The sequence below is a fragment of the Propithecus coquereli genome, unplaced genomic scaffold (assembly GCF_000956105.1).
Source record: "Propithecus coquereli isolate 6110/MARCELLA unplaced genomic scaffold, Pcoq_1.0 Scaffold35, whole genome shotgun sequence".
Classification (NCBI taxonomy): Eukaryota; Metazoa; Chordata; class Mammalia; order Primates; family Indriidae; genus Propithecus; species Propithecus coquereli.
Genome location: NW_012149174.1, coordinates 1,161,702 through 1,173,961, shown reverse-complemented (window position 1 = coordinate 1,173,961; position 12,260 = coordinate 1,161,702). Strand labels below are relative to the sequence as shown.

Genomic DNA, 12,260 nt, shown 5'->3' with positions numbered 1-12,260 from the left:
TTTGATATTATATTCCTTGTTTTAAAAATTACTAGTTATTAGAGATGGATTATGTGTGTGTACTCATATATATATATATATGTATGTAGGTATGTGCATAAATGTGCCACATTATATAATTTCTTGTCATAAATTATCAAAATTCTAAGAATTACATGTAAAGAAAGCACAGTAAACTAAGCTGTTTATTAGGTTTTTAGGAATTCTCATTTTTTAATTGAAAAAGACTTTAATTGAAAATTGTTGACATTTATCATGTTAATACAATAAATGTTAGAGTGATTATATATACAGAAGTAATGTGTGCTTTTAAAACTAAATATTTGAAAGTTAAAAGAAGAAAGATTGCTTATGAATTTTTTGTTAGATTTTAGTTTTACCTTAAATTTTTTCTGTAAGTGAAGAAATTATCATTTTTATGACATTTATGTATTTTTACTACTTACCTTTAGACATTACTGTCACATTAACTTGGGAAGATAGAAATTTTCTCTTTTATATTAATAATATTTGGTTGTGTGAACTTTTTTTATCCTGTTGTAATTTTCTAAGAATGATGTTAGAAAATACTTTTCTTTTTTCTCATAGCCTCTGGAATTGCTTTGGCACTCATTAGATGAATGGCTAGTTTTAATAGCTACCGAATTGATGAAAAACAAAAAGAACTCAACAGATATCACTTCTATTTTACTGAAACAAAAAGGCCAAGATCAAGATGCTACTTCCATTCCTCCATTTGAACCTCCAGGACCTGGGAGCTATGAAAATCTGTCCACTGGCACAGGGGAATCTAAACCAGATGCTCTTGCAGGGAAACAGGAAGCCAGTGTAGATTGTCAGGATGTTATTTCTATGACAGCTAACCGGCTAAGTGCTGTCATTCAAGCTTTTTACATGTGCTGTTCTTGTCAGATGCCTCCAGGGTAAGAAAGTTTTGGCTTATTATTTTTTTCTCTGATAGATGAAGAAAAGCAATGATACTTTTGTAATTTCAGTAACAACAAATAACAATTTGTTGATTTTAGATTCTGTTCATCTTTATTTCAGGATACTCCTTGTGCTAATCTAGATCTAGTACAAAATATTTAAATTTTAAGCAAATGATATATATATGTTATTACTAGGTAGGGTGGTAAATGTCACCTTGTAAAAGATCTCTTAATTATGTATTTGAAATTTATATAGCAGAGATGTGCAAAATTTCAAGAGTTTTTAAAAAGTTATTTGATACCATCTATTGATGAGAAGTTGCAATATATGTATTATCTCATTTTACAAGTTGACTAGGCATGCCTCAGTTTTCTAAATTTATTAAGAAGATCCAAACTCAAATTCTTTTTGATTTAAAAGCCAGTCCATTCAATGTATATGTATCAAATTTGCTATATCACAAACTTTTGTCTATATATTCTGATTGTTTTTTTACCCCCTACAGAATGACTTCACCCCGTTTCATTGAATTTGTCTGCAAACACGATGAAGTTTTAAAATGCTTTGTTAACAGGTAAGGCTTTCTAAGATTCATTGACTGCCCTGGTAGCTTTTCCTCTCTTTACTTAAAGTTTCATCTCAACAGAAAAAAATGTTATTTCCATTACTATTCAAAATATGTCAATAACAAGTGAAAATAGATGTAGATTATTGTGTTTTTCTTCTATTTCAGTATTTATGTATCTGAATTTGCATTTCACTTAATGCTACTCATCCATCCTGTCCATTTAAATAAAATATATTTTTCTTTTAGAAATCCCAAAATTATATTTGACCACTTTCACTTTCTCCTTGAATGTCCTGAATTGATGTCAAGATTCATGCATATCATAAAAGCACAGGTAGAAATTTTTCTTCATCTTTTTAGTCTATCTAATAAAATTAATTAAAAATTTTAATATTATTTTGTGGATTAATTATTATACTTAAGACCTCCTATTGTAAGAGGAATGAAATTATACATTACTTTAACATGAGGAGTAAATTTTTTTCAAGAAATGTGTATTGAGTGCCTACTATATACAAAGGCTTGTGCAAAAATAACGGAACAAATTGCCACATTTCCTGAAGTGAGTTTCATGGAGCACTAATCCTATGAGGCTGATGGTCCTTAATAAAAGGATTTTATCTCCAAATACGTTTGGGAAATATATACTCTTTGGAAATTTATAAAGCACATCAGCTTTGAGAAGCCCTTTAGTAAAAACAGTGATTTAACTTTGTTGATTCTCCAAGCTTAGTTGACAACCTTTCTGCTACCAGGGTCGTAACTGTTTATTCCACGTATCTCATGTTTCGTGAAACATGCTAGGGAAAGTAAGCTTGTTTTGCTGCTTATCAGCTATGTGACTTCAGGTATATATCTTAATATCCGTGAGCCTTGATTTCTTCATTTATAAAATAGTGATAATGACACCAACCTCCCAGAACTATTGTGAAGAATAAACCTTAAAGAATGACTGGCATATATGCTCAATAAGTGGTAGTTGTTTTAGTGATAGCATATTTCCTTTCTCTAAGAGGGTCTTAATTCAGCCTAGGAGGGGAGATAATAGACCTACCTATAATGTAGAAATTATAGTATTTTCTAGTTCTTCAGGGGTTTAAGGGAGGAAGAGCTTGCTTCTGGCTGCTGTAATCAAGGGAATTTTCAAAGGGGATAGATTTTAAACTACTTTGAAAATGCTTGAAAACATGCAAAATTTTGATGAGAATAAATGGGAAGATAAACATTCTAGGTGAGATATGGGCCAAGGCACGTAGATGGGAAAGTATTTAAAACTATAGTGGTTGCAGCAAAAATTTTGTGTAGATGAAGAGTGAGATAAAGTTCTAGAAAGGTAAATTTGTGTTGAGCCTTGATTGTTGAGCCAGATTGAAGAATCATCTTTGTTTGCTAGGCTATTAAGAGCCACTGATAACTTTGCTTTAGGAGAGTGACATAATCCTAGCAAAGTTTTAGAAAATAATTTGTCATATATATGGGACAGACTGGAGGCTATGGTTTGTTTAGTAGTCATAAGATAATAAATATATTATGCCATAGGGTTTTTGTTTTTCATTTTCAAAATATTAAGGAGGTACAAATGTTTTTGTTACATGGATGGCTTTTATATTGCTTAAGTCAGGGCTATTAATGTGCCCATCACCCAAATAATGTTCATTTTATCTGTTAGGTAGGTTTTTATCCCTCCCTTCCTACCCCTCCCCCATAGATGGTTTTTTAATGCCTTTAGGGACACTGACCCTTCCAGAAGTTAAAGAGCTAAGAACTAATTTTTAAAATATTATGTACATGTATATGTGGATCTTTTGACACTTGCTTAATAATGGTAGTGTAGATGAGAAGGCAGTAATAACTTATATTTATCGAATGCTAATTTTACTATGTATTTGCTTTACTTGAATTATTTAATTTTCTTAACAGTAGTATAAGATGGGTACTCTTTTATCTAAGCCGAAGGGGCTAAGTAACTTGTTTAAGTCATTTAGCTGCTAAGTGGGAGAAACAGAATTTAGAAGTCTGTGTGGTTCTCAAGGTCATTTGCTTAATCTATACTATATGACTTTGTTCTGGGGCAAATAAGATAATAGGTGAAAGAAAGTTTTATTACATAGTTTTGAAAGAGAATTAATTAGCTATTTTTAATACTATCTCTGCTTTTTACTTCCTATTCTCTTTTTCCTTCCTGAACAATTCAGTCAAATAGCACCTGCATTTAAGGTATCTACCTTTTTGACCCAGAGAGGGTTTTTTTTTTCTTGACCAAGGTGAGGAGGGTGTACACATGTGTAGTGGTAGCCTAATGTGGGGTTTTGGAGTTTGGGTGTGGTAAAGAGGGTATCTGTGTAGCAGAGGGGCCCAGCATGCATTATGTGAGTTGGATGGGCATAACGGGTATGTCCATGTGGAGGGTGGTAGCAGCGATCAGAGTTGTGTGATGGAGTTCCAGTGGGGTGGCAGAGAGTATCCATGCAGTAAAGGGGCCATGTCAATGACAAGAGATTGGTTACTTACCGACAGGGTAGAGTGTGGGAGGAGTGAAGATTGATCAAATAAGTAAGTGTGAGAGCCTGATTTCTCACTGCTGGAGAAAGGAGTTACAGAAAGGAGAAAAATAGAACAAATTGTGTACTGTGGAATTTGAATTGGAGTTATCAGTGTGAACTTAGTCTTCAGTCTACATAGGTAGTTGTAGCAAACCTGGCATCGAGTTCTTGGTCCCTACCATGCTCAATGAACCAGGGCTTGTTGGAGAGTTGGCTAATTCCAGGGCTGGGTCAGAGAAAGTACAAGATGAGCTTGGAACATTTTGTTGTGCAAGAAAGTAGGGAAGTATTCAAAGAATGATGGGGTTATGTCAAAATGACTCAGAAGCCAGCTTGAATGGACTCCTGCTACCAAATTTGGAACAATTTCGACATCAAAATAAATAATGATGGCAACATGTTATAAATAAAATAGGAACCCATGAGTTTGTACTGAAAAAATTAATGACTAAGTGGAAAGTTTAATGATGGGATATTTACATCCCTCCACATAAAATTTAGTAATTACAAAGAGAAAAAAGGGGATTTACAGTGGAGAAGCTTGGCAGTGATCAAAGCAGACATACTGATGTGCTAGCTGATAGGATACACTGAGATGAACAAGACATCTCTTCTGTGATATTCCTGCCAAATATGCACATCTTGAATCTAATCACAAAGAATCATCAGATTAACTTCCGTTGAGGGACATTCTACAAAGTTATCTGACCTGCAATCTTTAAAAGTATTGAGGTCATGAAAATTAGGAAACACTGAAGAACTGTACCAGAGTGAAGGAGACTGAGAGAGACAGGACAATTAAAGGCAGTTCATGAAGCATTTTGGTGTAAAGCAGCGGTCCTCAACCTTTTTGGCACCAGGGACCATTTCCTGGAAGACAATTTTTCCATGGACAGGGGTGGGGTAGGATGATTCAAGCGCATTACATTAACTGTGCAGTCAAACCTCTGCTAATGATAACCTGTATTTACAGCCACTCCCCAGTGCTAGCATCACTGCCTCAGCTCCACCTCAGATCATCAGGCATTAGATTCTTATAAGGAACGTGCAGCCTAGATCCCTCACATGCACAGTTTAAAGTAGGGTTACAGTAGGGTTTGTGCTGCTAATGCCACCACTGATCTGACAGGATGCACAGCTTACGTGGTGATGAGAGTGATGGGGAACAGCTGCAAATACAGCTGAAGCTTCCCTGGCTTGCCTGCCACTCACCTCCTGCTGTGTGGCCCAGTTCCTAACAGGCCATGGACTGATACTGGTCCACAGCCCAGGGTTTGGGGACTGCAACTATAAAGGACATTTTTTGGAAGTTGGCAAAACTTGAAATGGGGTTTAAGGATTAGGGGTAGTAATGGCTATCTGTAAAATTTCTGATTTCAGTGGTTTTTACCTGGTTATGGAGAATTCCCTTGCTTGTAGGAAGTACACACTAAACTGTTTATGGGTGACTGGGCATCATGTTGGCAACTTACTCTCATATCAGAGGGGAAAAAAGTACTTTTTACTCTAATGTTCTTGGAAATTTTCTGTAACTTGCAGACTGTACCTCTCCCAAAAGTTAAAAAAGAATTACCTCTGCTAAGAGATTGACTTCTGTTGGTGGTTTTCAGGTGGCTAGTAGTTAAAGGGAGAGATGTTTTGTATTGCTGTACAAATGCTATTAAAAGGAGCCTCTGTAATCAGTCCTGTTCTGTGAATTATTTGTGGAATCATAAGTACTCAGAAAGTTTACATACAAAAATGTGCCCTTTGGCCATGTGGGTGTTTGTATATGTGTGTTTGTTTTGATCTTACTAGCTTTTGAAGGTAGCAGTTTGTACCTTTTAATGTTCTATTTGAATTACTTAAAAAATTATCATTTGTTTTTATTTCTTGGTTCACATTTCATAGATAAAGGACATTATTTAATATCTTATAATGGGAAGTAAGTTTTCTGCCAAAATAGTTTTAAAATAGTTATAATAATTTTAACATTATTGTGAAGGATAATGCCCTCTTTCCTCCCTGCTTGAGCGAGTCCTACTTAGCTTTAAAGTCCTAGCTCAAATCATTTCCCCATGAAGCCTTTTACTACACTCATCTGCATACTTCTAATTTCTTAGTAAATCTATAGTTCCTACTTTACTGTTCAGAATTTGGTATTTTATATATATTGTATTGTTCTATGTTAGTCTCTTCTCTTTAACTGTAATAAATAGGTTTTATGAGAACACCTGTTTATTGAGCATTCTGGGTGTTGAGTATTTGTATAACCTCGTAGTGCTGCTTTTTTCTCTTCTGTAAAATGGGGATAAGAGTTCCTTTTTCTCATAATGCTGTGAGGGTTGCATGTGGTAATGCATGTAAAGTGCTTAAACAGTACCTGTCTTATAGGTGCTTAATAAGTGTGACTTTATGATTATAATTATGATTATTATGTTCTATATTTGCATTATTTCATTTAATCCTCACAATTAGCCCTTGAAGCAGGTATTATTTTCTCTTTCTTACAAGTGAGAAAACTAAAGTTCTGTGACGGTTAGTAATTTCCCTAAGGTAAACCTAGTAAGTGATAGAGCCAGGATTTCAAACCATGTTTATCTGACTTCACTTAAATACATTGCTTCTGTGTAATGTTTTTTTCTCTCTGCTTTTACCAAAGTTTTAGAAATAATCAGTGTTAAAATTTCAAATACTTTATATTCCAGCCTGTTTACTAAAAATGAAGTATTTAATTTATATGCACTGTAGTACATATATAATAACATATAATAACAGTAGTGCTTTATTCAAAGTGTGGAAGGCTATTAGAAGCATGGAAAAAATTATACTTAACTTTTAAAAGGGGAACATTTATTCTTACTGAAAGAGCAGATATTAAAAGGCAGAATCTGTTCATCTCTTACCAGTTATCTTAATTAATATTTTTATTAAGAATTAATAAAATGTGATATTTAAGTCTTTTAAAGCAAAATTAATATTTAGCTCAGATGAAGAAATTTATTGATGTCCTAAAAACTACCTGAAAGATAACTTTTTTGTGATGTTGGATAGTATTGGTCATATTTATCTCTTGAAACTTAGTTTTTGTGGTATTGCACTGCCCTGGTTCTCCTTTGACTTTCTGGCTATGTGTGTCATTTGCCAGACAAATTCTTAGTCGTGACCCGTGATCATAAATTTCTTCATTCTTGGTGTTTGTTCTCTGTATCTTCAATTTCGTGAATAAGGGACCTTACCGTGTCTCTAACTTTGCTCGTGGCTCTGTTTCCAGTGTCTCAGCTGCAGCATAGTCCAGTATTTATTTCCAAGTCCCTAAGAGTCACACCCCACAATAACTTTAAATTCAGGATATATAAAACCTTATTCATTATCTTTCTACTAATACCTTCTAAGAGTGTGGGGATTAAGTTGTGGGGAGAAGGTTTTTTTCCTCTGAGTTATTTCTGTTAATCAATTCTATTTCTAGAGAGCTTCTCTTTTAATGTTTATTCAAAAGAGTAATGTCTCTTAGATTTACTTTATCGGTCTTCTTTCCTACCAAGACCAGGACCTTATCATCTAATACCTATTATTGCAACGGCTGCCTGGATGGTCCCCCTTTATACTGGAGCCAAACCCATTTTAATTCTTGTATTTATCATGTTACTGTTTTGACCAAATAACCACAGTGGCCCCTGTATCTTTTACTTGATTCTCAGGAATCAAGTATGTGCTCAGTTTACTTATACAAACATATTTTTTTTTTTAACACGTGAAGGGTACAGCTCCGGTTATGCCAGTGTGCCTTCACTAGATCTTCCAGGGAGACACAGTTCCTCCTTCTGTGCCATTTTCCTTGTCTCCTTTAACCTGGTATGCCCTCTTTCCTCCCTGCTTGAGCAAGTCCTACTTAGCTTTAAAGTCCTAGGTTTCCCCATGAAGCCTTTGTACTACACTCATCTGCATACTTCTAATTTCTTAGTAAATCTATAGGTCATACTTTACTGTTCAGAATTTGGTATTTTATATATATTGTATTGTTCTGTGTTAGTCTCCTCTCTTTAACTGTAATAAATAGGTTTTAGCAAGGAAATTGAGGTATTTTTACTGCTTTTATGTTACTTGAAGTGTTGGTACATACTAGGTACTTTCTGATTATTAATCAATAATACTTTGAGTAATCATAAAAATTGAAATCACTTGCAGTTTGCTTACCTGGCAGATGAACAAAAGGTAGAGACTTTCTTTTCTGTTCAAGAGATCTTACTCTTCAAGAAGGGAAGAGAAAAGGGTAACAAATTCCTTTATATTTGCTGCATATATTCCAAAGGATAGAAGTAAGAATTAAGTTAGGTGGAAAAGATTATTTTCATGAAAAATTAAATGGAACATGCAACATAATTTTTTGGGGTGTTTGATAATTTTCATTTTTATAAGCCTTGGATTTAAAGAAATTGAGAGTAAATACCTTCAATTACATATCTAATATTAAGTTCTAAGATATAACCTAACTTATCAAGTCTTTTCTGTTAAAAATGTAGGAGTTTTAAAAAATACATTCTCTAGGTAGTCAAAGTATTTCAGCTAAGATTTGTCTTTTTGTGACTAGTTATTAAAATGTTAAAACATTATCTAATAAATACTTATAAATAAAGGTCTAAGAATGATTATTTGTAGAAAGGGCATTTAGCATGCTAGTAAATCTGGTAATTAGGTAACTGAAATACTGCTAACATATTTTACTGTTATTTTTGGGCTAGCCATTTAAAGATCGTTGTGAATGGTTTTATGAACATTTGCATTCAGGACAACCAGATTCAGACATGGTACACAGGCCAGTGAATGAAAATGATATCCTGCTTGTTCATAGAGGTATGTTTAACAAACAAACATATGTGTGTGAGGCACAAAGTACTTGTTACTGTAAATTTTAATATGTGAAATTAACCAATGCTACATATTTAGATTCTATTTTTAGGAGTAGCTGTGAAGTTGTGTCAAAAGCAAATTGTGCAAAGCTAAAGCAAGGGATTGCTGTACGGTTCCATGGAGAGGAAGGCATGGTGGGTATAAAAATAAGTGATGTAGAAATCACTGTATATAATAGATTGAAATGTTCTTGAATAAAGTTTAATACTTAGTTAATAAGGGAAGAAATTTAATGTGATTTTAATTTTGTTATTTAGAAAAAAATTTCCCACTATATTTCTGTTGATGCTTAATTTTATTTTCTTGAACTCAGGGTCAAGGTGTTGTGCGTGAGTGGTTTGATATTCTGTCTAATGAGATAGTCAATCCTGATTATGCATTGTTTACCCAGTCAGCTGATGGTAAGTTGTATGGTTTAGATGACTTTTTCTGTGACTTGTCACATTTTTCAAACTACTTGAGTACATTTTATCTTTGATTTCCATAGTAGCCCTGTAAGCTAGGTGGGATATTCCCATTCTTATAGAAGAGAAAACTGAAATTCAGAGTTATTATCTACATTCACACAGTTAATGAGTGGTAAAATCTTAAGTGGAACCTGACTCATTCTAGAATGTTTTCCTCTAAACAGTTGGTTTCCAAACGCTTGTCTCAACGACTAGTGCTGGCCCTGAGGAAGTTCTCATTAGTGTTTTGTAAAATAAAACTACGTTTATTCAATTTAAGGATTGTCCTTTAGTCTACTTTTTTTTTGAATTAAAATTCTCTTTCATAAAATAACGGTGCTTGTAGATGGACTTAAAAATTGAAAAGTCCTTATTTGGAAAAATAAAAATTTGCTAACCCTACTTGAGTTTCCAAGTTTTAAAATTTATTGGTCATGAAAACCAAAGTCTAGAAATCATGATGTAAAATCTTAACTCATAATCTATTTATGTATACTTTATGTAAACTTTATTTTCAGTCATTTTAAGAGACTGGTGACTAAAAAGCTATTATTTAACCATAAAATATAGATAATCAACTCTCTTTGTTGAAATGGTGCTTGTGACTATTTAGCTGTAATTTGATATTGTGGACTAAATGGAAATGGTTACACTCATTTGTGTGGGGTATATTTGAGAGCTCTCTAACTTAATAAAGACATATTTGAAGTGAAGATGGGATTTCAGTTTTCAAATGCTTTGTATAGTTGCTTGTTTTTCCTGAAAATCTTTTCTTTCCCCAGTGTTTACATTCTTTTAGAAGGAAAGAATTAATTGTAGCTTGTGATTGCTTCCAACCAAACTAGCAGGAAGTCCCCATTTAATAAGAGGGATGACTGTAGGGGAGGCAAGCAGGGATGGGCTACAGTGAAGCAAGGAGCTACAGGAGTTCATCTATGTTAATGGGCTTCAGGGACACACCTTGAGTATTTGAAATTAGGAATACGAGACTGCCTACTTTAACTCTGTAACCTTTGGTTGTTTGCTCTGACGTCAGTTTGGTGTGTTTGTGAATCAGTTCCATGAAGCACCAAGTTTAATTATTTTGGCCTCATCTTTAAAGCTAGTTTTAGCATTATGTTTTAGACTTACTTCTTTTCTTTATAGTCCTTTATTCTGAGTGTATTTAATTTCATATCTGAAAAACAGATTTGGTGTGGAATCATTAGTAGAGGTACTTATTTACTACTACAGATTTATAGCAGAGCAAATGTTGAAGCACATAGACTATAAAGATTTTTATTTATCTTTCTTGTAAGCCATGTAAGTCTTCTCTTTGGAGTCATAGTATTAATAAATTAAAATCTAGGTAAAATATTTTCTTGTTCTTATGTTTAGTTGACATTGAAGGGAATTACATTTTAAAAATTAAGAATTTCAAAATGTGGGAGATGTTTGGGTAGAACTAATGTCTGTAATGATTTTTTAAAAACTTGTTTTCTAATCAAATTAAGATGTTTCAATAGAGAAGTAAGGTAATATAGCGATTAAGAGGTTTAGCCTTTGGTGTTACACTGGATATAAATCTTGGTTCTGCCACTCTTTTAGTATGATCTTGGGCCGGTAAACTTAACTTTTCTAAACCTCAGTTTCCTCATTTGAAAATGGTAATAATTATCGGTGTTTTATAATGTTGTAAGAATGCAGTTAGCTGATATGTGAAAATGCTTAGCCCAGTGGCTGGCATATAGAAAGCATGAAATGAATATTAGATGCTGTTGTTATTATTCTGCAAAAATGATAATTTTTTGTGCAGTACGACTTTTCTGGGGTCATGAAAATGGCTGGGAGGGTCACAGGTATGCTTATTTTGAACTTAAAATTTAACATAAATGTTATATTCTGTCTTAACTAGTTGTTAAGTTAAAAACTATTATTCTTTACCTGAAGATTTTTTCCATTCATTTCCTTTTTTTCTTTTAATTTCTCCTTATCTATTCCTTTTTTTTTTGAGACAGAGTCTCACTCTGTTGCCCTGGCTAGAGTGAGTGCCATGGTGTCAGCCTAGCTCACAGCAACCCCAAACTCCTGGGCTCAAGCCATCCTACTGCCTCAGCCTCCCGAGTAGCTGGGACTGCAGGCATGCACCACCATGCCCAGCTAATTTTTTCTATATATTTTTAGTTGTCCAGATAATTTCTTTCTATTTTTTAGTAGAAACGGGGTCTCGCTCTTGCTCAGGCTGGTCTCGAACTCCCGAGCGCAAACAATTCGCCCGCCTCGGCCTCCCAGAGTGCTAGGATTACAGGCGTGAGCCACCGCGCCCGGCCTTATCTGTTCCTTTTAAGGGCCCAGATTTCTCAGAAAGTATTAGATAGAGAAGGAATTATACACAGAGCTAGGCGAGGAAAGTAGTCATCCAAAATCTTTGTTGGTTCATCATTAGCCCCAAGAATTCACTTTTTAACAGGTAAAAAATATTTGTGGTTATTCTCAGAATATTATATTTTTCAAAGTATGGTTATGTTTGTCTTTGAAGTCTTTCTTCATCTCTCCAAGCTTTGCTTTGGCATTTAATATCCAGTCTTGCCTCATGTCAAGGAATTTTCTCAGAAGGTACTTAATTCTAGCTCATTTAGATCAGTCAGCCATAAGCTTCCAGATTTGTACCTTGTATCTAAATAAACTGGTCACAGCAGTTTAATCCAGTATCAAACTGATAAATCAAAGACCAATGAAACATGAAGTGAATTATTGTCAAAATATGTATACTAAATGACCAACATTTTACTTTCTAATACTTTTCCACTTTTTCTTTATTTTTCTTTGATACTATCTCATTAGGTTTATCAGTTATTCTTTCTTTTAGCCCGGGTTCCTAGAATAGTAGTACATAGATTGGGC

General features: G+C 34.0%; 1 protein-coding gene across 1 annotated transcript in view; it reads left to right on the top strand.

Annotated features, from left to right (window-relative positions):
* Positions 1-12,260, top strand: part of HACE1 (HECT domain and ankyrin repeat containing E3 ubiquitin protein ligase 1) — an 86,973-nt gene that overhangs the window by 45,495 nt on the left and 29,218 nt on the right. The window contains exons 9-14 of the mRNA XM_012651162.1: positions 589-923; positions 1,436-1,504; positions 1,745-1,832; positions 8,763-8,874; positions 8,968-9,065; positions 9,245-9,332. Of these exons, the coding sequence (XP_012506616.1) occupies positions 589-923; positions 1,436-1,504; positions 1,745-1,832; positions 8,763-8,874; positions 8,968-9,065; positions 9,245-9,332 (790 nt within the window). The remainder of the gene's footprint in view (positions 1-588; positions 924-1,435; positions 1,505-1,744; positions 1,833-8,762; positions 8,875-8,967; positions 9,066-9,244; positions 9,333-12,260) is intronic.